At 42.3% G+C, this 25,852-nt stretch overlaps 1 protein-coding gene across 6 annotated transcripts in view; it reads right to left on the bottom strand.

Moving 5' to 3' along the window:
• NUMB (NUMB endocytic adaptor protein) overlaps positions 1 to 25,852 on the bottom strand; it is a 498,823-nt gene that overhangs the window by 64,370 nt on the left and 408,601 nt on the right. For 5 of the 6 annotated variants that reach the window (XM_053697790.1, XM_053697786.1, XM_053697789.1 and 2 more), the window contains one exon: positions 20,777 to 20,944. The exons of the other annotated variant lie outside the window; for it this stretch is intronic. In XM_053697790.1, coding sequence (XP_053553765.1) covers positions 20,777 to 20,944 — 168 coding nt within the window. The remainder of the gene's footprint in view (positions 1 to 20,776; positions 20,945 to 25,852) is intronic. 6 annotated transcript variants of the gene reach the window in all.

A 25,852-nucleotide genomic window follows, 5' to 3' on the forward strand; every position in this document is an offset into this window, starting at 1 on the left:
CTACGCATCTCCAGAGCGGGAGACGCAGGTACTGACACGTGAGGAGAGTTAGGCGGCACAACTTCCCCCTCGTTGTCTGGTGATAGCTTCTTTATCGGTACAGATTGACTTTTATTCAAAGCAATATCAATACAATTGGTACACATCGTTCTATTGGGCTCCACATTGGCTTTTGAACATGATGAACAAACAGTTTCCTCTGAATCAGACATGTTTAAACAGACTTAGCAATGAAACTAACAAGCTTGGAAATCACTTTCAATAAGTTTTACAAGCAATATAAAAAACGCTGCAGCGCTTCAAAAATACAGATATATAATTAAACAATTCTTAACAAGAAGTGTATTATTTGCAGAGGATTGCACCCATTAGCAAAAGGATGATTAACCCCTCGATACCCAAAACGGATAAAAACAGATATCAATTAAGATTTAACGCTTTTAATCACAGTCAGCACACTGTCACAGATCTGCTGTGACTGATTACCTCCCTCACAAATGAAATTTGCAGACCCCTGAGCTCTCTAGAGACGTCCTGGATCAAGAAGGAAGAAGCAGAAAGACTGTGCAATAATTTTAACTGCGCAACAAGGCGCTAAAACAAGGGCCCTCCCACTCCAATCACAACAGTGGGAGACCTGATATAACGGTTTCCATGCAGAAAAAGATGTTAGCCATGTGGAAAAAATAATGCCCAAAGCGATTTATCACCAAAGTACCTCATAAAAAACGAATAACATGCCAGTAAACGTTTTATTAAAAAAACAACATTTTTCAATGTCATGCAAAGCTATCACTAAGCCTGCTACCAGTCGCTACCACTGCAGAGAAGGCTTAAGTATTATTTCAGTGTTAACAGTATTTTCTCAGTCAAATTCTAGTCCCTAGAATATAACTCGACTGCGCATACATTTATCAGCCTGATACCAGTTGCTACTACTGTATTTAAGGCTGTACTTACATCATACGGTAACAGCAGTATTTTCTTAGTCAATTCCATTCCCAGAAAATAAAGTACTGCACATACCTCATTTGCGGAGGACCCCGCATGCTATTCCCAGTTTCTGAAGTTACCCCACTCCTCAGAATGTCGAGAACAGCCAGTGGATCTTAGTTACGCCTGCTAAGATCATAGATAAAAAACGCAGGCAGTTTCTTCTTCCAAATACTGCCTGAGATAGAAAAACAGCACACTCCGGTGCCATTTAAAATAACAAACTTTTGATTGAAGAATAGTTAAGTAAAAACTCCAGCTCCTCTCGCGACCTCCTTCTTTGTTGAGGGTTGCAAGAGAATGACTGGATCTGACATGTGAGGGGAGGAGCTATATAGCAGATCTGCTTGGGTGATCCTCTTGCAACTTCCTGTTGGGAAGGAGAATATATCCCATAAGTAATGGATGACCCGTGGACTGAACACACTTAACAAGAGAAAGTGGGAATCCTCTACCAGGGTGTTGCACTCTTCAGGGACTGTGTAGGCATCCAGTTCATCAGAGCATGAGATTGTATTTCCTTGTAATGCGACAGCTTTCAAGCTAGGGTTATGGCTCTCCAATGAGACCTCGAGGACCCGGTCTGGGTGCGGCCTCATAACACGCTTCGCTGAGACATCTAAGCAGGTACCTGCCTCATCCACAGGATCCGTGAGGGAGGAAGAAAATGCCAGTCGGATCTCCACAGTGAGCGTAGTGGTATAATAATCTAACCGGACCATTAGCCTAACAAGTATATCTCTGATGCGAGTCTACATAGTAAAGCATCTATTTTGCAGTTACCTAGTTTAGAACAGCAATCACTCAGGGCTTACGGATCACTTTCTTTATCACTGTCTCTTACACCTAGGGTGTCGACTTTCCTCTATGGTTCTTGTGAGGTGAGGTATTCTCGCCAGAGATTTGCCTCAAGCGTCCATCTTAAGAGGATCTGTAGAGTAGTTTGGGTTATTGGTGTGTCGGCATCATAATTATGAAGGCCTCATAGTTAATGTTTAGTTCTTGCCTCTAAATTGCGTCGGAGCTTCTTGAGACTTCGCATAAATAAGTCTCATTGTTATCCCCTTTGAGTCCAGTCGTCAGTGAAGTTATTTTCATAGCTTTATTTGTGCCGATAGTTACGGTTTAGAAATTATGTTCACAGAGCTCTCACAAAAAGCAGCCATCATGATCATTGGCTAGCTCCGCCCCCGTAATTTTTTTTTAAATGTAGTGCCTGTGAAATATGTGTGATGTCACCGCGTTGTGCCTCCACCTACTGTGCATGAGCAATGAATGTTGAAGACTACCAGAAGAGCTGGGGATTGCTTTTAGTATTCCACTATTTCACCCATACTAGTGTTCAGTATTAATGTTCCGGATTGCTCTATGCGATGACGTGACGATCGTCAGAATGCCTATGTGCTAAATGACGGAAACGCTGGATCTGGTTTATTTGCGATTTCATGGAACAGTCAGGGAAGTGGCTTGAAGTGAGGTATGGTTGATGTCATTGATAGGCGGAGTTTAGGGGCCATTTTAATTGAATAAACAGCGTGATTCTCTTAAAAACATTGATTAAACCGTTGTGTGCAGTATGCTTACATACAGGTAAAATAAGTTTATATATGGTAAAGATTCTAAATATATAAATTTATTATGAATGTAGACTGTCCATTTAATACTGACTAAGGCCTAAACAAAATTCTGATTATTAGGACATTTCACAATCTTCATGTGAAACAAGACCGTAAGAACAGAGATCTGATCCTTTAAAGAACTAGCGGATAAACCTATACCCAATCCATCCTGTAGAAAGAAAGAAGAGAGTGTCAGCTGAACTCATGGTTCCACGCAACAGGAAGTAAAAGCCTTCCAAACCTTGTGATAATTTTTCTTCATCACAGGTTTATGGGCTTGAACCAAAGTTTCAATGACAGAATTGGAAAAACCTCTCTGCCTAATAACTATGTGTTCAATATCCAAGCCATCAAGTTTAGAGAATTTAGATCCGGGTGAAGAAATGGACATTGAGACAGAAGTGTGTGATGCAGAGGAAGAGGCCACAGAGGACAACTGGATACCTGCACCAGATCTGCAAAACAAGGACTGCAAGGCCAAGCTGGAGGAATCAGGATTATTTAAAGTACTTGTAAAACGTTAGGATTTACTTTCACTTTAAATAATAAAAGCACTTAGGCAGCATTTTTCAAGTGTGTTTGAGCTAGCCAAAATTTACTGCACAACCGGAACTGATATAAAGGAGACAAGACAACTAAGATTTTAATCCCCTCTCTCATCCTTTCCCGTTGACTACTGCAACTCCGTCCTCTCTTGTCTACCTAGCTCCTTTACAATCCATAATGAATGCCTTTGCCAGACTCATCTTCCTTACACATCGCTCTTCATCTGCTGCACCTCTCTGCCAATCCCTTCACTGGCGTCCTCTTGCCTCCAGGATTAAACACAAAATCCTCACGCTGACATATAAAGCTCTCAACTGCACTCTTCCCCCCTACAATTTAGACCTTGTCTCCAGATATTCTACCTCCCGTCCTCTTCGCTCTGCTAACAATCTCCTGCTCTCCTCCTCACTTGTTACTTCCTTACATTCCCGTTTACAGGACTACTCCAGACTGGCCCCTCGCTCTACAAGACTCTCCCCTAGTTTTAACAGATTCAAGCGGTCCCTAAAGACTTTCCCAACTCCATTGCTTTCCCCTTGAACCCCTTAGAAAGTAAGCCTATGAGCCCAGCTGTTTGTAGATTGCCTTAATAAGAGCCAACTACAACAGTGCAACTCTCAGCAGGGCCCTCTACCCATTTGATCCCTATAAATGTATACAAAACTATGTTTATAGCGCTGCGGAATCTGTTGGCGCTCTAAAAATACCTGTTAATAATAATAAAATAAAAAGGAGGAATGTGTTACTGATGAGACAACCTGTTTGATTCCTGCTATTTCCCTTGGTAACAGAACAAGAGAAGGAAAAATGTAGACTAGATGAAACAAAGGAGCTACTAGAGCATCCAAAAACTCCGCCTGAGGATTTCTGAACCTCGCAAAGTATCTGGAGAGCTTGTTCAAACGAGAAGCCATTACATCTACTTCTGGAAGGCTCCACAGGTCTACAATCTGATTGAAGATCTACAGATGAAGAGACCATTCCCCTGTCTAAAGGGATTGACGACTGAGAAAGTCTGCTTCCTAATTGCTCACCGCTGGAATATGAACTACAGAAATTATACAGAAATTGCTCTCTACCAAAATCAGAATTTGGGAAACTAACCTTATCGCCAGGGAACTGCGGGTACCGTCTTGATGATAAATGTAAGCCACTGCTGTTACATTGTCTGTCTAGAAAACACAGAAAACAGAATTTATGCTTACCTGATAAATTACTTTCTCCAACGGTGTGTCCGGTCCACGGTGTCATCCATTACTTGTGGGATATTCTCCTCCCCCACAGGGAAAGGCAAGGAGAGCACACAGCAAGAGCTGTCCATATAGTCCCTCCCAGGCTCCGCCCCCCCCAGTCATTCGACCGACGGTTAGGAGAAAAAAAGGAGAAACTATAGTGTGCCGTGGTGACTGTAGTGTATAGAGAAAGAAATTCTTCAAACCTGATTAAAAAACCAGGGCGGGCCGTGGACCGGACACACCGTTGGAGAAAGTAATTTATCAGGTAAGCATAAATTCTGTTTTCTCCAACATTGGTGTGTCCGGTCCACGGTGTCATCCATTACTTGTGGGAACCAATACCAAAGCTTTAGGACACGGATGAAGGGAGGGAGCAAATCAGGTTACCTAAACAGAAGGCACCACGGCTTGCAAAACCTTTCTCCCAAAAATAGCCTCCGAAGAAGCAAAAGTATCAAATTTGTAGAATTTGGACAAAGTGTGCAGAGAAGACCAGGTCGCTGCCTTACATATCTGATCAACAGAAGCCTCGTTCTTGAAGGCCCATGTGGAAGCCACAGCCCTAGTAGAGTGAGCTGTGATTCGTTCAGGAGGCTGCCGTCCGGCAGTCTCGTAAGCCAATCGTATGATGCTTTTCAGCCAAAAGGAAAGAGAGGTAGCAGTAGCTTTTTTGACCTCTCCTCTTGCCAGAATAAACTACAAACAGAGAAGACGTTTGTCTGAAATCCTTTGTTGCTTCTAAATAGAACTTTAAAGCACGGACTACATCTAAATTGTGTAACAAGCGTTCCTTCTTTGAAACTGGATTCGGACACAAAGAAGGCACAACTATTTCCTGGTTAATATTCTTGTTGGAACAACCTTTGGAAGGAAACCAGGTTTAGTACGCAAAACAACCATATCTGAATGGAACACCAGATAGGGCGGATTACACTGCAGAGCAGATAATTCAGAAACTCTTCTAGCAGAAGAATAGCAACCAAAAACAGAACTTTCCAAGATAACAACTTGATATCTATGGAATGTAAGGGTTCAAACGGAACCCCTTGAAGAACTGAAAGAACCAAATTTAGACTCCAGGGAGGAGTCAAGGGTCTGTAAACAGGCTTGATCCTGACCAAAGCCTGAACAAAAGCTTGAACATCTGGCACAGCTGCCAGTCGTTTGTGTAACAAGACAGATAAAGCAGAAATCTGTCCTTTTAGAGAACTCGCTGATAATCCCTTATCCAAACCTTCTTGGAGAAAGGAAAGGATCCTAGGGATTTTAATCTTACTCCATGAGAATCCCTTGGATTCACACCAACAGATATATCTTTTCCATATTTTATGGTAATCTTTCTAGTCACAGGTTTTCTGGCTTGTACCAGAGTATCTATCACAGAATCTGAAAACCCACGCTTAGACAAAATCAAGCGTTCAATTTCCAAGCAGTCAGCTGGAGAGAAACTAGATTTGGATGTTCGAATCCTGTCTCAAAGGTAGCTTCCATGGTGGAGCCGATGACATATTCACCAAGTCTGCATACCAAGTCCTGCGTGGCCACGCAGGAGCTATGAAAATCACTGAGGCCTTCTCCTGTTTGATCCTGGCTACCAGCCTGGGAATGAGAAGGAACGGTGGAAACGCATAAGCTAGGTTGAAAGTCCAAGGTGCCACTAATGCATCCACTAGAGTCGCCTTGGGATCCCTGGATCTGGACCCGTAGCAAGAAACCTTGAAGTTCTGATGAGACGCCATCAGATCCATGTCTGGAATGCCCCATAATTGGGTCAACTGGGCAAACACCTCCGGGTGGAGTTCCCACTCCCCCGGATGAAAGGTCTGACGACTCAGATAATCCGCCTCCCAGTTTTACACTCCAGGGATGTGGATCGCAGACAGGTGGTAGGAGTGATCCTCCGCCCATTTGATGATCTTGGTCACCTCTCTCATCGCCAGGGAACTCCTTGTTCCCCCCTGATGGTTGAAGTAAGCAACAGTCGTCATGTTGTCTGATTGGAATCTTATGAATCTGGCCTTTGCTAGTTGAGGCCAAGCCCGGAGAGCATTGAATATCGCTCTCAGTTCCAGGATGTTTATCGGGAGAAGAGACTCTTCCCGAGACCATAGACCCTGAGCTTTCAGGGAATCCCAGACCGCGCCCCAGCCTAATAGACTGGCGTCGGTCGTGACAATGACCCACTCTGGTCTGCGGAAGCTCATTCACTGGGACAGGTGATCCTGAGTCAGCCACCAACGGAGTGAGTCTCTGGTCTTCTGATCTACTTGAATCACTGGAGACAAGTCTGTATAGTCCCCATTCCACTGTTTGAGTTGTAATGGTCTTAGATGAATTCGCGCAAAAGGAACTATGTCCATTGCTGCAACCATCAACCCTACTACTTCCATGCACTGAGCTATGGAAGGCCGTAGAACAGAGTGAAGAACTTGACAAGCGTTTAGAAGCTTTGACTCTCTGACATCTGTCAGGAAAATCTTCATTTCTAAAGAATCTATTATTGTTCCCAAGAAAGGGACTCTTGTTGACGGAGACGGGGAACTTTTTTCTATGTTCACCTACCACCCGTGAGATCTGAGAAAGGCTAGAACAATGTCTGTGTGAGCCTTTGTCTTTGAAAGAGACGCTTGAATTAGGATGTCGTCCAAGTAAGGTGCCACTGCAATGCCCCTGGGTCTTAGAACCGCTAGAAGGGACCCGAGCACCTTTGTGAAAATCCTTGGAGCAGTGGCTAGTCCGAATGGGAGAGCCACAATAGGTAATGTTTGTCCAGAAAGGCGAACCTTAGGAACTGATGATGATCTTTGTGGATAGGAATATGCAGATACGCATCCTTTAGATCCACGGTAGTCATAAATTGACCCTCCTGGATTGTAGGTAAAATCGTTCGAATAGTTTCCATTTTGAACGATGGCACTCTGAGAAATTTGTTTAGAATTTTTAAATCCAGAATTGGTCGGAAAGTTCCCTCTTTTTTTTTTTTTGGGAACTACAAACAGATTTGAGTAAAACCCCTGACCTTGTTCCACAGTTGGAACTGGGAGTATCACTCCCATCTTTAACAGGTCTTCTACACAATGTAAGAATGCCTGTCTCTTTACTTGGTTTGAAGATAAGTGAGACATGTGGAACCTTCCCCTTGGGGGTAGTTCCTTGAATTCTAGAAGATAACCCTGAGAGACTATTTCTAGTGCCCAGGGATCCTGAACATCTCTTGCCCAAGCCTGAGCAAAGAGAGAGAGTCTGCCCCCTACTAGATCCGGTTCTGGATCGGGGGCTACCTCTTCATGCTGTCTTGGTAGCAGCAGCAGGTTTCTTGGCCTGTTTACCCTTGTTCCAGCCTTGCATTGATTTCCAAGCTGGTTTAGTCTGGGAAGCGTTACCCTCTTGTCTAGAGGCTGCCGAGTTGGAAGCCGGTCCGTTCCTGAAATTGCGAAAGGAACGAAAATTGGACTTATTCTTAGCCTTGAAAGGTTTATCTTGTGGGAGGGCATGGCCCTTTCCCCCAGTGATGACTGAAATAATCTCTTTCAATTCTGGCCCAAAAGGGGTCTTACCTTTGAAAGGGGTATTAAGCAATTTTGTCTTGGAAGATACATCTGCCGACCAAGACTTTAGCCAGAGCGCTCTGCGCGCCACAATTGTAAACCCTGAATTTTTTGCCGCTAACCTCGCTAACTGCAAAGCGGCGTCTAAAATAAAGGAATTAGCTAACTTAAGTGCGTAAATTCTGTCCATGACTTCCTCATACGGAGTCTCCCTACTGAGCGACTTTTCCAGTTCCTCGAACCAGAACCACGCCTCTGTAGTGACAGGAATAATGCACGAAATAGGTTGAAGGAGGTAACCTTGCTGTACAAAAATCTTTTTAAGCAAACCCTCCAATTTTTTATCCATAGGATCTTTGAAAGCACAATTGTCCTCAATAGGAATGGTCGTGCGCTTGGCTAGAGTAGAAAACTCCCCCTCGACCTTAGGGACTGTTTGCCATGTGTCCTTCCTGGGGTTGACCATAGGGAACAATTTCTTAAATATAGGAGGAGGGACAAAAAGGTATGCCTGGCTTCTCCCACTCCTTATTCACCATGTCCGCCACCCGTTTAGGTATCGGAAAAGCATCAGGGTGCACCGGGACCTCAAGGAACTGTCCATCTTGCACAATTTTTCTGGGTTGACCAGATTGTCACAATCATCCAGAGTAGATAGCACCTCCTTAAGTAATGCGCGGAGATGCTCTAATTTAAATGTCACAACATCAGGTTCTGCCTGCTGAGAAATTCTTCCTGTATCAGAAATTTCCCCATCTGACAAACCCTCCCTCACTGCCACTTCAGATTGGTGTGAGGGTATGACAGAAAAATTATCATCAGCGCCCTCCTGCTCTACAGTGTTTAAAACAGAGCAATCGCGCTTTCTCTGAAATGCTGGCATTTTGGATAAAATATTAGCTATGGAGTTATCCATTACTGCCGTCAATTACTGCATAGTAACAAGCATTGGCGCGCTAGAAGTACTAGGGGTCGCCTGCGCGGGCATAACTGGTATAGACACAGGAGGAGATGATGTAGAACTATGTCTACTTCCTTCATCTGAGGAATCATCCTGGGCAACTTTACAATTTGTGACAGTTCTGTCCTTACTTTTTTTGGACGCAATGGCACAATTATCACACTATATTTGAAGGGGGAACCACATTGGCTACCATACATACAGAACATGATCTATCTGAAGGTACAGACATGTTAAACAGGCTTAAACTGGTTAATAAAGCACAAAAACCGTTTTAAAACAAAACCGTTACTGTCTCTTTAAATGTTAAACAGGGCACACTTTATTACTGAATATGTGAAAAACTATGAAGGAATTATCCAATCTTTACCAAATTTTCACCACAGTGTCTTAATACATTCAAAGTATTGCACCCCAATTTTCAAGCTGTTAACCCTTAAAATGTGGAAACCGGAGCCGTTTTTAATTTTAACCCCCTTACAGTCCCAGCCACAGCCTTTGCTGCAACTTCACCAATCCCAGGGGGGTATATGATACCAAATGAAGCCTTCTAGGAACGTTTTTAGTGGATTCCAGACCCACACACATGCAGCTGCATGTACTGAACTCAAAATTAACTGCACAGTAATGGCGCGAAAATGAGGCTCTGCCTACTACAGAGAAAGGCCCTTCCTGACTGGGAAGGTGTCTTAACAAGTGCCTGGTGCTAAAAACGTTCCCCAATGTTATAAAAGTGTGGAATACAACTTCAAACTGCATATAATACTTAAATAAAGCAATCGATTTAGCCCCTAAAAGTGTCTACCAGTTTATAGCCCATAATAAGCCCTTTATTCTGTTTGAGACTAAGAAAATGGCTTACCGATCCCCATGAGGGGAAAATGACAGCCTTCCAGCATTACACAGTCTTGTTAGAAATATGGATAGTCATACCTTGAGCAGAAAAGTCTGCAAACTGTTCCCCCCAACTGAAGTTATCTCATCTCAACAGTCCTATGTGGAAACAGCAAACGATTTTAGTAACTGCTGCTAAAATCATAATCCTCTCACAAACAGAAATCTTCATCTCTTTCTGTTTCAGAGTAAATAGTACATACCAGCACTATTTTAAAATAACAAACTCTTGATAGAAGAATAAAAAACTACAACTAAACACCACAAACTCCTCACCATCCCCGAGGAGATGCTACTTGTTCAGAGCGGCAAGGAGAATGACTGGGGGGGCGGAGCCTTGGAGGGACTATATGGACAGCTCTTGCTGTGTGCTCTCCTTGCCTTTCCCTGTGGGGGAGGAGAATATCCCACAAGTAATGGATGACACCGTGGACCGGACACACCAATGTTGGAGAAAAGTCTCTCTACTCAAGAGAGGCCAAAACTGAAGGGCCCAAAACATGTATGGGCAACTTCACCGCCAGAAGTAACCAAACTCCCTGTCCTCTCTCGGACCCACAGGCTGCATCTCAAGCTGAAAGACTTGCATCTGTCGAGATCACTGTCTAATTTGGGCGGACAAAGGATGCCCAAAACAATGAACCAATGAATGATCCACCAGGAAATGGATTGTCTTGTATAGGCATCCAAAATAATATTTTGAGCAGAGTGTAAGCACTGCACAATATACAAAAATATAGTGCTAAAAGCCTAAAGGATTTATCCAAGCCAATCCCACAGCCACTTTCCCTTAGTGGAAGCAAATACATAAAAGAAATTAAAAAAGGGTCGGGATGGCGCTAAAAAAGCTGGATAAAACACCACACCTATTTTTTAGGTATATAACGTATATAAAATTATCTTAAATATAAACAAATATTGGAAGCACTGGGTTAATATTATAAAATTATTTATTGTCTAACATAAAATCAATAGAATTATGTGATGTACAAATAAAATCATGAAAATACACTTAAATGCAGTATAGGGACGTCTCCCCAATTGTACCAAATTGCCACCTTAATGTCCGTATGGAAATCAGTTTCAAGTGTGCGTTGGATTATTCCAGAAAAAAACAATGTCTCAATTTATATCAGTATTGATAATTGAAAAGGCATAGATAAAACTTCAAATACCTTACTAATAGACATATGTAGTATTGAAAACAATCCCAGGATAATAGAGGATATCCTTGTTTTAAAAAACAGCCAGATGACCAAGTTCACAAAGTCACAATAATAGGGCACTTTCCCCGCTCTCTATTTTGTAACTTAGTCGGTCTGTTTCAAAAGTCAGGGGCTGATCTTATCTGCATCCAGCAAGTCCGTTCTTATGACACAATTTTCGCTCCGCTGACTGCTCAAAAAACAAATTGTTACCTTTAGTGTCTTGTCGTGTGTCCGTGACTACCGTAATCCAATCTGTGTCTGGTATTACCTGCGTCTGTTGCAGGTCTGTCCTTCCAGCATGGTTGGGGTCTTGTGAGAGGCTCAGAAGCCCGATAATCTGTGTCTGGTATTTACCTGCGTCTGTAGCAGGTCTGTCCTCCCAGCACGGCTGTAGTCTTGTAAAAGGCTCAGAAGCCCGATAATCTCTTGTGAGAGGCTCAGAAGCCCGATAATCTGTGTCTGGTATATATTATTTGGAAAACATTGTGATATATTCATTGTAACTACAATAACCATTTGCCACCTTTTAACATCAAACTATATACCACCATATAGTGAAAATTACCTGGGAACTATTTCTTTTATATACAGAGGCATAGACAATAATGGTATTCCACCTTAAAAGAAAATCCACCTTAAGGAGAAGACAATTAAACATTCAGCCAATTAAAGCAAAGGAACAGATTTTTAAACTGGAGTTCAAGGATCAGCTGTTTATCTTGAAAAAGCCCAGAGGAACGGGTGAAACGCGTAGAAATAACAGCTGATTATCCTGTCAAAAGAACGAACCTTCTCTGCTTAATTTCTAAACTAGGTACCTAGCTGAACCGCGCGTGACACACGCTAAGTGCGGGAATTTTCTTTTGTGGAACAAAGCGGATACACATAAGCAAACAACAACGGTGATTATCGGGCTTCTGAGCCTTTTACAAGACTACAGCCGTGCTGGGAAGACAGACCTGCTACAGACGCAGGTAAATACCAGACACAGATTATCAGGCTTCTGAGCCTCTCACAAGACCCCAACCGTGCTGGAAGGACAGACCTGCAACAGACGCAGGTAATACCAGACACAGATTGGATTACGGTAGTCACAGACACACGACAAGACATTAAAGGTAACAATTTGTTTTTTGAGCAGTCAGCGGAGCTAAAATTGTGTCATAAGAACGGACCTGCTGGATGCAGGTAAGATCAGCCCCTAACTTTTGAAACAGACCGACTAAGATACAAAATAGAGAGCGGGGAAAGTGCCCTATTATTGTGACTTTGTGAACTTGGTCATCTTTGGCTGTTTTTTAAAACAAGGATATCCTCTATTATCCTGGGATTGTTTTCAATACTACATATGTCTATTAGTAAAGTATTTGAAGTTTTATCTATGCCTTTTTAATTATCAATACTGATATAAATTGAGACATCATTTTTTTCTGGAATAACCCAACTTACACTTGAAACGGATTTCCATACGGACATTAAGGTGGCAATTTGGTACAATTGGGGAGACATCCCTATACTGCATTTAAGTGTATTTTCATGATTTTATTTGTACATCACATAATTCTATTGATTTTATGTTAGACAATAAATAATTTTATAATATTAACCCAGTGCTTCCAATATTTGTTTATATTTAAGATAATGTTATTTACATTATACACCTAAAAAATAGGTGTGGTGTTTTATCCAGCTTTTTTAGCGCCATCCCGACCCTTTTTTAATTTCTTTTATGTAAGCACTGCACCACTGATGAAACATATAAAGTTGAAGAGGCCTCATGTGAAACCGAGCAAATGGAATAGCATCTGAGGCTGCTACCATCAGATGTAAGACTTCTATATAAAGAGCTAGAGAAGGAACTGACTGTAAATGTACACAAGCTAAGAGTAACTTCTGTCGATTATTACACCCATAAAAGCAATCCTGGACTGAGGAGACAGAACTTTTTGGAAAATTTTACTTTCAAATCATACTCTTGAAGAAAACCAATGTTTGTTAGTATGAGATATTGTTAAATGAAAAGATGGAGCCTGTACCAAGATGACATCCAGGTAAGGAATAACCAACACACCTTGAGGTCCTATCACCAATAAGAGCGAGTGACCAGAACCTTTGTAAAGATTCTGGGAGCGGTAGCCAGACAAAACGGAAGAGCAACAAACTGAAAATACCTGTCCAGGAATGCAAACCTTAGAAATTGATAATGATGGATGTGAATAGGGATATGAAGACAAGCATCCTTCAGATCTATAGAGGACATGAATTGTCCCTGTTGAACAAGAGGAAGAATAGTCCTTATAGTTTCCATCTTGAAAGAAGGAACCCTGAGAAACTTGTTTAAAGTTTTTAAATCCAGAACAGGTCTGTAAGGTTCCTTTTTTGGGAAAAAAAAAAAAAAAAAAAAAAAAGATGTTTAACCCAGACCCTGTTCCAATCCCATATGCCCATAGACTCCATATTTGAAATCGATTGAAAAAAAGAAAAAACCTATACTGTCCTTAGCAAATAATGTTCAGAACCCAAAATATCTTGAAAAAAATGAAACCAAGCTCCCTGTAAAAGGCATAATCTGCCCCCCTACCAGAAGATCTTGATCGGGGGCCGCACTTTCATGCAGACTTGGCTATCCATGAGGTCTCTAAGAGGTGTTATACTCCAGTGGAATAGTAGTAGCCCCATCTGCTTTTCATAAAGCACTAAAATTAGAAGCAGGTAAAGGAAACATCCTTTTAAACCTTTGAGCAGGATTAAAAGGGATAACAGACCAAGACCACTCTTTAGAACTGATCTCAGAGATAGCATTCGCAAATTAAAATAATTCAGGTTACTTAACAGAGGGTTTAAAATTTAAATTCAGCTGTTTTAAAGAATTATCCTCAGGAACCTTAGAATCCTGTACATAAAACTTCTCTTAAAATAGAACAAAGATGATCAATTTTAAACCATAAAAAGAGGAAGATTTAAGATCAGACTAACTCTTGACCATCTGAAAACACTTCACCCTCAGAGGATAAATCAGAAGCACCAGGGCCTGGAGCATTCAGCTTAAGAGACATTGACTTACTCAACTCAGATAAGCTAATAAAATTTATGCTTACCTGATAAATTATTTTCTTTCCTGGCATGAAGAGTCCATGAATCCATTCAATTACTAGTGGGAATTCAACTCCTGTCCACAAGGAGTAGGCAAAGAACACCCCAGCAAAGTTGTTAAGTATCACTCCCCCTTCCCATAAACCCCCAGTCATTCAGGAATATGGCAAGAAAAAAGGACACAAGGGTAGAGAGGTGCCTGAGGTTTAAAATTGACAAAAGCTGCCTTAAAATTAAATTAAGGGTGGGTCTTGGACTCTCCATGCCAGGAAAGAAAATAATTTATCATCAGGTAAGCATACATTTTGATTTCTTTCCAATGGCATGGAGAGTCCACAAATCCATTAAATTACTAGTGGGAACCAATACCCAAGCTAGAGTACACAGAATAGAAGGGAGGGAGAAACAAGACGGGTGGACCTAAACAGAAGGCACCACCCTCTTGAAGATATTTCCTCCCAAAAGAAGCCTCAGCTGAGGCAAAAACATCAAATTTGTAGAATTTGTAAAAAGTGTGCAACGAGGACCAAGTGGCCGCCTTGAAGATCTGCTCCACAGAAGCCTCATTTTTAAAGGCCCAAGAAGAAGAGACAGCCGTAGTGGAATGAGTCATAATTCTCACAGGAGGCTGTTGTCCAGCTGTCTCGTAAGCCAACTGAATAACACTTCTCAACCAAAAAGAAAGAGTAGAAGAAGTGGCTTTCTGGCCCTTACATTTACCAGATAACACAACAAAAGGGCAGTAGATTGACGAACGTCTCTACAGTAGTTGCCTGCAGATAGAATTTCAGAGCATGCACAACATTCAGGTTATGCAACAGACGTTCCTTCTGAGGAGGAGGATAAGGACAAAAAGAAGGAACGACAATATCCTGATTGATATTGCAGTCCGACAACACCTTAGGAAGAAATCCAAACTTAGTACCAAGGACCGCCTTATCCGCATGAAAAATAAGGTAAGGGGGATCACACTGCAGAGCCGAAAGCTCTGAGACTCTATGAGGAGAAGAAATAGTGAGAAGAAACAAAACATTCCAAGATAACACTTTAATATCAATAGCGTGCATAGGCACAAACTGAGCCTGCTGCAGAATCCTAAGAGCAACATTAAGACTCTATGGAGAAGCAACTGGTTTAAACACAGGCCTGATTCTGACCAAGGCCTGAACAAAGGATTGATCATCTGGCATGTCTGCCAGACGTTTATGCAAAATAATTGAGACGGCAGAAATCGGACCCTTCAGAGTACTGACTGACAAGCCTTTTTCCAGGCCCTGCTGAAGAAAGGACAGGATGCTGGGAACACTCACCTGACTCCAAGAGAAACCCCTAGATTTGCACCAAAAAAGGTATTTATGCAACACCTTATGGCAAATCCTGTGAGTTACCGGCTTACGATCCTGAAGCATGGTATCAATAACCTTTTCTGAGAAACCTCGTCTAGACAAGACTAGGAGTTCAATCTCCAAGCAGTCAGCATTAGAGAATCTATATTTGGATGTAGAAAAGGACCCTGAAGTAGAAGGTCCTTCCTTAGAGGCAATTTTCACGGGGGAAAGGATGACATCACCAGGTCCGCAAACCAAATTCTGCGAGACCAAGCTGGAGCGATCAGAATTACAGAAGCTTGCACCTGTATCATCCAAGGAGGGCAAATGGAGGAAACAGGTAAATTAGGAGGAGGTCCCATGGAACCGCCAGAGCGTCGACAAGAGCTGCCTGCGGATCCCTTGATCTTGATCCATATTTTGGAAGCTTGGCGTTTAGATGAGACGCCATCAGATCCAACTCCGGAACTCTCCACTTGAGAGTGATCATTGAGAATACATCCAGATGGAGGGCCCACTCCCCTGGATGAAAAGTCTGCCTGCTCAGATAATCCGCTTCCCAGTTGTCCACCCCTGGGATGTGGATGGCAGAAAGGTGAAAATTGTGAGACTCTGCTCACTGAAGTATGCAAGTCATCTCCTTCATAGCTAATGAACTCTGAGTTTCTTCCTGGTGGTTGATATATACCACCAAAGTGATGTTGTCCGATTGGAATCTGATAAACTGGACCAAACTCAGTTGAGGACAAGCTGTCAGAGCATTGAAGATTGCTCTCAATTCTAGGATATTTATAGGGAGGGAAGACTCCTCCTGATTCCAAAGTCCCTGAGCTCTTAAGGAACCCCAGACTGCTCTCCTGCCCGACAGGCTGGCATACGTGGTCACAATCTGCCAAAATGGTCTCAGGAAGCATGTGCCCTGGGACAGATGGTCCTGGGAGATCCACCAGGACAGAGGGTCCTGGTTGTCCAGCACTATCCTCAGAGAGACCTGAGTGGTCTCCGTTTCATTGTCTGAGCATGCATAACTGTAGAGGTCTCGGATGGAAACGAACAAAATGAGTAATGTCTATGGAAGCCACCATTAGACCAATTACTTCTATACACAGAGTCACTGACGGACGTACAGAGGACTGAAGAGAAAGACGAGCAGCAAGAAGCATTGATTTTCTGACCTCTGTCAAGAAAATCTTCATGGAGAGTCTATGATCGTCCCTAAAAAACAAAACCATTGTATTTGGCACCAAGGAACTCTTTTCCAGATTCACCTTCCACCAGTGGGATCGGAGAATCAACAACAGAATCCGTATGAGATTTTGCTAAATGAAAAGATGGCGCATGAACCAAGGTATTGTCCAGGTACAGAGCCACCACGATTCCCTGAGATCTGCCCACTACCAGAAGAGCCTCTAGAACCTTTATAAAGATTTGAGGGACAGTGGCAAAGCTGAAAGGAAGTTCTACAAATTGGAAGCACTTGTCCAAAAAGGCAAACCGAAGGTATTGGAAATGTTCCTTGTGAATAGGGACATGAAGATATGTGTCCTTCAGATCGATGGTAGTCAAACTGACCCCCCCTGAACTAAAGGGAAGAAAGAACTAATAGTCTCCATTTTGAAGGATGAAACCTTGAGAAATTTAAGAGAGACTTGAGGTCCCCTTTCTTGTGAACCACAAATAGGTTGGAATAGAATCCTTGTCCCTGTTCCGCCAGAGGAACTGGTACAATCACTCCCAGAGAAGCAAGATCCTTTACACAGTTTAAGAAGGCCTCTCTCTTTACCTGGTTTAAGATAATCTTGACAGGAGAAATCTGCCCCTGGGAGGACAAGATTTGAATCCTATCCTGTAACCCAGGGAGACAACCTCCACTGCCCAAGGATCCATCGCAAATCTAAGCCTGCTCCCCACTTGATCCAGGACTGGATCGGGGGCAGCCCCTTCATGCTGACTTAGACACAGAGGAAGGCTTCTTGGATTGTTTACCCTTATTCAGAGGCTGGTTAGATCTCCAAGAGGTCTTGGTTTGCTCAGGCTTGGAAGAAGAGGATTTTTGTCCCTTGAAATTCCGAAAATTAGAATTCTGGTGACCCTTGGGTCGTCCCTTTTTGTCCTGTGGCAGAAAAGCCCCCTTTCCACTAGTAACCGCGGAAATGATTTTAGCCAGGCCCAGACCAAATAAAGTCATGCCCTTAAAGGGCAGAGACAGAAGCTTAGACTTAGATGTCACATCAGCAGACCAAGATTTTAGCTACAGGTCTCTGTGAGATAGAACGGCAAATCTAGAAATCTTTGCTCCCAAATGAACTACTTGTATGCGGCATCACAGATATCCTGGATCTCCTCTGGTCTCCGAAATCAGATCAGACAAGGAGTCGCACCAATAAGAGACCACACCAGCAACTGTAGCAATACTAGCAACCATTTGCCATTGTAAACCCTGGTGTAGGAACATCTTTCTAAAGTAACCTTCCAGTTTCCTATCCATAGGGTCCTTAAAGGCGGAACTATCCTCTAAAGGCAAAGTGGTTCTCTTGGCTAAGGTGGATATAGCGCACTCCACTTTAGGAAGAGTGTGCCAAAGATCCCGCACAGAGTCAGCAACAGGAAACTTCTTTTTAAAAACAGGAGACGGTGAAAAAGGAACAACCGGCTTCTCCCATTCCTGAGATATATTGTCAGACATGCAATCTGGAACAGGAAAAACTTAGAGATTTTGGTTTGACATCAAAAACCCTGTTAAAGGGACACTGTACCCAAAAATTTTCTTTCGTGATTCAGATTGAGCATGAAATTTTAAGCAACTTTCTAATTTACTCCTATTATTAAATTTTCTTCATTCTCTTGGTATCTTTATTTGAAATGCAAGAATGTAAGTTTAGATGCCGGCCCATTTTTGGTGAACAACCTGGGTTGTCCTTGATGATTGGTGGATAAATGACTCCACCAATAAAAAAGTGCTGTCCAGAGTACTGAAACAAAAAAAAAAAAAAAAGCTTAGATGCGTTCTTTTTCAAATAATGATAGCAAGAGAACGAAGAAAAATTGATAATAGGAGTAAATTAGAAAGTTGCTTAAAATGGCATGCTCTTTCTGAATTACAAAAGAAAAAATTTGGGTTCAGTGTCCCTTTAAGCTTATTAGCCTTTTTAGGAGTCTCTGCAACTGTTTCAGAGTCATCCAAAGTAGATAAAACCTCTTTCAAAAGTAAAGGTGATCAAGCTTAAAACTAAAATTAACCTCCTGTGAGTCCGCTGTACTAGCAACAGCAGATTTAGAATCTGAGATCTCACTCTCAGAAGCTACGGGGGAAAGATCCTCCTCAGATAACTGAGCTAGACTGACTAAAGTAGCCTTGGCGGAATCAGAACTCTTAGAAATGTTTTCAGATTTTCTTTTTCTTTTACCAGCAGTAGGTAAGGCACTCAGAGCCGCAGAAACTGCAAAAGTTAGTTGTGCAGCAAAATCCCCTGGTAAACATACACACCAGGGGTTGACAGAGGAACCGCAGGGCACTGCATGTGAAACTGTCAAAGACTGGGACGTTTGAGGAGAAAGCTGAAGCATAACCTGAACAGTATTATCCTGAAAGAAAGATGGCTCAGATAGGGTATCTTTATTTTTAGAAAGTAACATTTTATTTAGGCATGAGGAGCAAAATTGCACAGTAGGTATAACCTGAGCATCTACACAATAAAGACATTTGTCAAAGGACAGGGATAGATTTTTTTATCAGCATCCATGTCCAACATAGTAAAGGGGCTTTTAATAAAATAACCAAATATATGAAAAGGTCTATGACTAAATAAAATGATGAAAGAAAATTATTTTAGATAATAAAAGAACAGGCACTGTTATGCCCCAGCACTGCTGGGGAGACTCACCCCACCGGCTACCAGGGATCAATTCCACACTAGAAAAGACGATCTTGCTCTTTAAATCTGCAGCTCTTATTAGTCTCTTTATGATGCTGCAAAAACCGCTCAGAAAACAGATAAGAAATGGACTCTCCAGAGGCCGATACACTGCCTTGTCCTACTTGCTCTCACACAATTACGGGCTATGAAAGGAAGCTGAGCGGTCACATGATCGCAACTTTATTTTTAAAGTGAGACACCGGAGCGGAACAAGCGCAAAAACCTAAAGGGAACCGTTGTATTAGCAATCCCTTAAAAAGTACCCGATTCAACTAAGGGGAATATTAACAAACCCATTGTGCACATGCCAAATAAAAATATAAAACAGCCCAATCTCAGAGGATTAGCCAGAATAAGGGCAAAATCCATGCCTAAAATAAAGAGTTCCTCTTTCTCTCTCCTATGACAGAGCAGTGTCCTGTCTCTGCTGCCCATAATAAAATCCCCCAATTAAAAGGAAATCCAGTCCCATTAGGATCCACATTTTTGAAGGGTTAATTACTTAAGTGCTGCATCCTTTACCTTGAAGGCAAAAGCACTTACCTGTGGATTTGCTGCAGGGCAGGTACAGCAACAGGTATGACAGACTCAGCCGAACTCTGACAGGGACCTGTAGAAAAAGAAAAGCAGAGTAGGGGTAGCATAAATGTTGGAAGGTAAGCAAGGACTACCTCGCCGTCTTTCAACTGCTAAAAGCCACCATTACTCTTACTAAAGAGGATTACATGGACACAGCATAGCCCCAATCCTTGCTTGCAGGGGAAAGTACCCATTAAAGGATTAATGTCTTCAGACAAAAAAAGTGAGTACCTACTAATAGCCTACAGTCTAAACAAGTGCCAGCAAAACAACCCCCACACTTACCTGAAAGGCACCTATACTAGTGGACTTACCATAAGCAGCAGAACCTCCTACCAGTAGCTAGCCAATCAGCAAGACAGCAGAAGATCTAAATCTAGAGTATAACATTGAACTAACAGAAGGTGGTTAGGGACCAGTCCCTGCAACACCTGTGGCAGGCCTGTGACTAACTCTTATAGGGTGTTCTTGTGTTACAACCCATACTCCAAAGACATCCCTCTGTCCAAACAGAAGCTGTGGGTAATGAAACAGACCCTAGAGCAAAAGTGAACTGGAGGGGAAAAAAAAAGTGACCCCACTCATTCCATAGAATCAGATACACCAATCTGAAACTCCAAATGATCACCATTACTATACAAAACATTTAAAGTACTCCCCTGGATTAAAGTTGTAATTAAAGTTTCCTTCTGGTTCTGTTGGCCAGGAATGTGGCTACCTTTAATAACCTTGAGGTCTTTCTCTGCCTACCTAAAGATATTAGGAGGTCTCTGACATATCCAAAAGAAATGTGCAATTCAATTTACTTATTTTGTATTTTGCTTTACAATGAGTTTATTATGTAGGTCTTCTTACCAACTAGGGTGGCTACAGAGGATGCTCCAGTGCTAGCTAGCGGAAGAGCAGAAGCTGTGGGAACATTTGCCCAGGGATTGGTCTCACGGACAGGTGCGGCTGCAGATGTCACAGAAACTTGTGCTGGCTTAGCGGCAGGTAAACTGAATGCAGGATTAATGCCATTTACTAAAATAGGAACATAGAATATTGAAGCAGACAGTTAATGTTAGGTTATACTTAAATTACAGGTTAAAAGTAGACACCTTGAGATTAAATATAAAATGTTTAATATTGTGCATAATAAAATAACTTATTAAGTGTGCCCCATTTACATGTAGTTTCAGTGAGTTTTCTTACTGCAGACTTCTCAAAAGACTAGCCCAGCTAATATATGTGCCTAATTGGCATCAGCTGACAATGTCGTTTTTGCCATTATAATGATCTTGGCTAGCCGTCAACAGGATCAAAAATAAAAGGAAAAATGTATTCAGCACAATAATATTTAGTTTCTTAAAACTTCATGTCACGGATATCAGGCTAAACCGCTCCAGCAGCCCTTCACCTCAGAGCTCCGCTCTTTTGGGGATTGGTACCCCCTAGAGAGGGCAAGAGGTGGGGTGATTGCCGGAGGGGAGCTCCTTTGGGAACTGGGGTCTCCGGACCCGCCCTACAACTCCTACTTCCCCTTGGCCTTCCCGGTGTACGTTTGATCACCCGTAGGTCCGGCCCCCAGCCAAGGATCACGTCGCTTTTTGGAATGTAGCATCTGGGGACCGAGGGCTTTACGGGTTCAAGGTCATGACGTTTGGGATGAAGAATGCTCCGGCGACCTTCCAGAGGATGGTAGATCATTTAGGTATGCACTATGCCTGTGCATACCTAAATGATATTGCGATCTACAGCGACACCTGGGAGGACTATTTGGCCCATCTAGGCATCGTTCCAGACCGCATCAGGGCCGCCAGTATGACCCTGAAGCCCGACAAATGTACGATAGGGCTCTCGGAGGTCCAGTACTTTGGACACCGAGTAGGCTGCGGGAAGCAGTGGCCGGAGCCGCCCAAGATTGAGGCAGTCGCGAACTGGCCAATCCCCAAGACTAAGACCCAGGTCTTAGCTTTCCTAGGGACCGCAGGGTACTACCGCAAGTTTGTCCCCAACTACAGTGCCCTGGCCAAACCCCTGACCGACCTAAACCAAAAACAGTTGCCCCGACACGTCCTGGGGTCCCTCAAGTGTGAAGCCGCCTTCCAAAGCCTTAAGACAGCTTTGATTACTACCTCTATCCTGGCTGCTCCTAACCCAACCAAACATTTTTGTGTTCATAAAGATGCCTCCATGTTTGGGTTTGGAGCAGTGCTGAGAGATAGGTGGACCACCCCGTAGCCTACATCAGTAGGAAGCTGTTACCCAGAGAGGTAGGCTACGCGTCAGTGGAGAAAATGCCTGGCCCTGGTGTGGGCCCTGACGAAACAACAACCCTACCTGTACGGACGGGCCTTCACAGTTCTCACGGACCCCAACCCACTAGTTTGGCTCAACAGAGTTGCAGGGGACAATGGACGCCTGTTGCGGTGGAGTTTAGCCTTGCAGCCCTTTAACTTCATATGAGCCTGGGAAAAAGCAATGGGAATGCTGACTAATTTTCCCGGAAAACTGAATTGGGATAGCTCCCCGGACAGCTCTAGGCCGACCCGTGTGTGTATCAAGCCGGGTCTGCCGGACTTTTTTTTTTTGGGGGGGGGGGGGGGGGGAGCACTGTCACGGATACCAGGCTGCCAAGGCTAAACCCCCACCCCCTACTACTTAGCCCCCTCCAATTTCTCACCAGATTTGGACTTTTGAGAGCATCTCACAGATTTGGTTTTCTTCCTCATGGAAGAGCTCATCTCTGACCTCCCAGCCCCTCTTCAGCCGGCCAGGCTCCTGGATCTACTGGCCGACTGAGGCCCCACGAAAAACCGCTAACATTCGCACCAGGTCGCTCCAGCGGCCCTTCACCCCAGAGCTCTGCTCTTTTGGCGATTGGTACACCTAGGGAAGGCAAGAGGTGGGGCGATTGCCGGAAGGGAGCTCGCTTGGGAACTGGGGGTTCTGGACCCCCCTAAACTCCTATTTCCCCTTGGTCTTCCCGGTGTACATTTGATCACCCGTAGCTCCGGCCCCCAGCCATGGATCACGTCGCATTTTGAACTGTAGCATCTGGGGACTGAGGGCTTTCCAACGACACTCTGGAAGTGCCGCCACTCCCCCAGGATCACCCCGGAATAGCCACCTCTGTACCACTATATGGGACTCTATAAGACAATATAGACACTATGGGAAGCGCCAGCCTGTCCGGAGGGGCGGGAAATCTGAGGGACTTATAAGACCCCTTAGTAAGATGAGTGGTGTATAAAAGAAGTGTGTTTCCACAATAAAGTTATTCTTTGTTTCACCCGAATACTTGTTCTGTCTGGTTATTTGGGTGGGCTCTGCTATAATCACTTTGCTCCGCTATATAGCGGCATGTTCCAGGTACAGGATGGACCCTTCTGGCGGAGCAACCCAGTCGGGTAGCCGGTGTCCGCCACACTTCACTTTTAATACATACATATTAAATGAAAAACAATGTGATATAAAGGCAGCTAATTCTATAAGTTTCCTAGCAAACATACTAAACACACTATACGATGCTATGAGCTATGCATATTAATAGAAGTATCATCACTATTCCATTAAACTGAAGGTAAAGTTTTTTTCATTTTGAAGACATCAATGCAGTCTTTATTATTAACATAAGCTAATCGCTAACTTTTTTTCTCTATTTCTTTTATATTTTGAAAATCATATATATTTATAAATCCCTACCGTTACAATGGTGACTCCTCCCTCTCTCTATTTCCTGCTTTTCTGGTCTGTGACTTATAGGAGCGGTCCCACCCGCTCTATACGTCTCTCAAAAGTGCGTTCACGATGCTCCTTTGAACTGCGCATGCGCAAATAGCCGATTTAGATAACAATAAATATATAGTTGATATGATAATAAACATCCACCTTTGGCAAGTAATATAATCATTAGCTGTTAATTGTATTTTAAAAAACTGTGTAAATAAGCTATTACGTTTAAACTTTAAAATATTAAAAATCCGATTTTGAAGGACAGCAGTACTTCTACTGAATAGTTTCTGAAGTAAAGTGATGTGCTTGTCCTTATCAGAGCCGTCCGCAAGAAGACGATGACGTATTATGGTAATTCCAACTGCATACAATTACGCATGCGTGAAACAGGAGCACGCGTGTATTCCGAGCTGAAGAAAAAAAAAAGGATAGTGTATGCGCATATCATCAAGGAGGCGGATGACGTGGAGTGACGGCCGCCTAATGACCAGATTTTCAATTGGACAATGTAAAAACGTGATTAAGACTTAAACGGGTTGAATTTGTAGACCATCAGAAATAGATTTATAAAGCCGAAAAATTTGTTTACAATAAGATTTATAAAAATTGATGAATGAAACGCATATTGATTTGTAACAAAGAATTAAATACTAGATCGACATGAAGGTTGAGAAGATACAGGGTTACATAAATGTTCAACATATACCATGTGTATCAATGTACCACAATACATCAATATATAAAATGGTATCCGCTTTTAGCAAAGAACCATAGTAAATTTTGTTAGCTTGTTGCTTACTCAAAAAAAACAAACTTACAACCCACCTAGGCACTTGGGAAACACATCAGTACCTAGAAACACTCAAGTTAATTAGGCTAGTAATAATTCTCTGTGTAGGATGTTGTGTTTAGGGGTTGGCAAGTTGCAGTTTAAAAAGAAAGTGTAGAATAGCACAATTAAAATCCTATATATAGCATAGGTTTCAAATGTGATGGTACTTTCTGACATAGTAAGAATTCTTATTAAGCTATAGAAGTTTATATTAGATCATAATGGTTGAGTGAATGCAATACCAGAGAAAGAACCAGCAAACTGAGTGTTTCAGTTCTTCAAGGCTGTCAAATTCTAAATGAAGATATTAAGAAGGCAATTACATAAGCAACTTTCCTGTTAGAAAATTAATGATTACTGAGTTGACATCAGAGCTACAGAAGTTAGCAGTGCCACACAAATAAACAACAACAATTACGTATAGAGTTGTACTAAATCCACTAAAGAAAAGACCCTTGTAATAAGAAACATAGATGTTGACGGCAGATAAGCGCCATAGGCCCAGCAAGCCTACCCAATATTTCCTAAAAACTTATCTAGTTCGTAGGATATACTTTTCCCAGTCATTCTTTAAGTCCCCCACAGTATTTATGTTTTTCATGATTTGGATTGAACATTCAATTTTAATTGATTATCAAATTTGCTTCATTATATTTGTATCTTTTGCTGAATAAACAGAATTTTACTACTGGCAGCTGGCTGAACACATCTAGTAAGCCAATCACAAGAGACAAATGTGTGCAGGCACCAATCAGCAGCTAGCTCCCACTAGTGTAGCATATGTGTGTATTTGTTTTCAACAAGGGATACCAAGAGAGTGAAGCATATTTGAAAGTAGAAGTGAATTTAGAAGTGTCTTAAAATAACATGCTCTATCTGAATCATGCAAGTTTAATTTAGACTTTCCTATCCCTTTAAGCAAAACACATATTAGTCTGAACCTCCAAATGAACACCATTACTATAAACAGTAATATAAAGCTAAAAAATAAATAAATCAGCAAACATAACATCTAAGCCTGCGATGATTACCGCATAGGAAAATTGTCAAAATCACCTTTTCAAACAAGACAACTATTATGCATCTCCTACCCTAGCAGGATTTTTTTTTTAAAAAAAAGAAAAGGGTAAACGACCTACAAGGATACTATAATAAGAGAACTATGTTCATTGAAGTGAACATTAGTGCTTCTATTAATAGCGAGTACAGTATTCCTTTGGTCATATAATAAAAGAACAATCAAACCAAACTACTGGTCATAGCAGGTATGACATTCAGACCAGATAAAAATAACTAAACCATGTTTAAATCTTAAGTCAGAAAACGTTACAGTCTGAGTTCACTATACTTCAAACATAAGGATATTTCGACACAGGACAGAA

Source organism: Bombina bombina, chromosome 1, assembly GCF_027579735.1.
Source record: "Bombina bombina isolate aBomBom1 chromosome 1, aBomBom1.pri, whole genome shotgun sequence".
Classification (NCBI taxonomy): domain Eukaryota; kingdom Metazoa; phylum Chordata; class Amphibia; order Anura; family Bombinatoridae; genus Bombina; species Bombina bombina.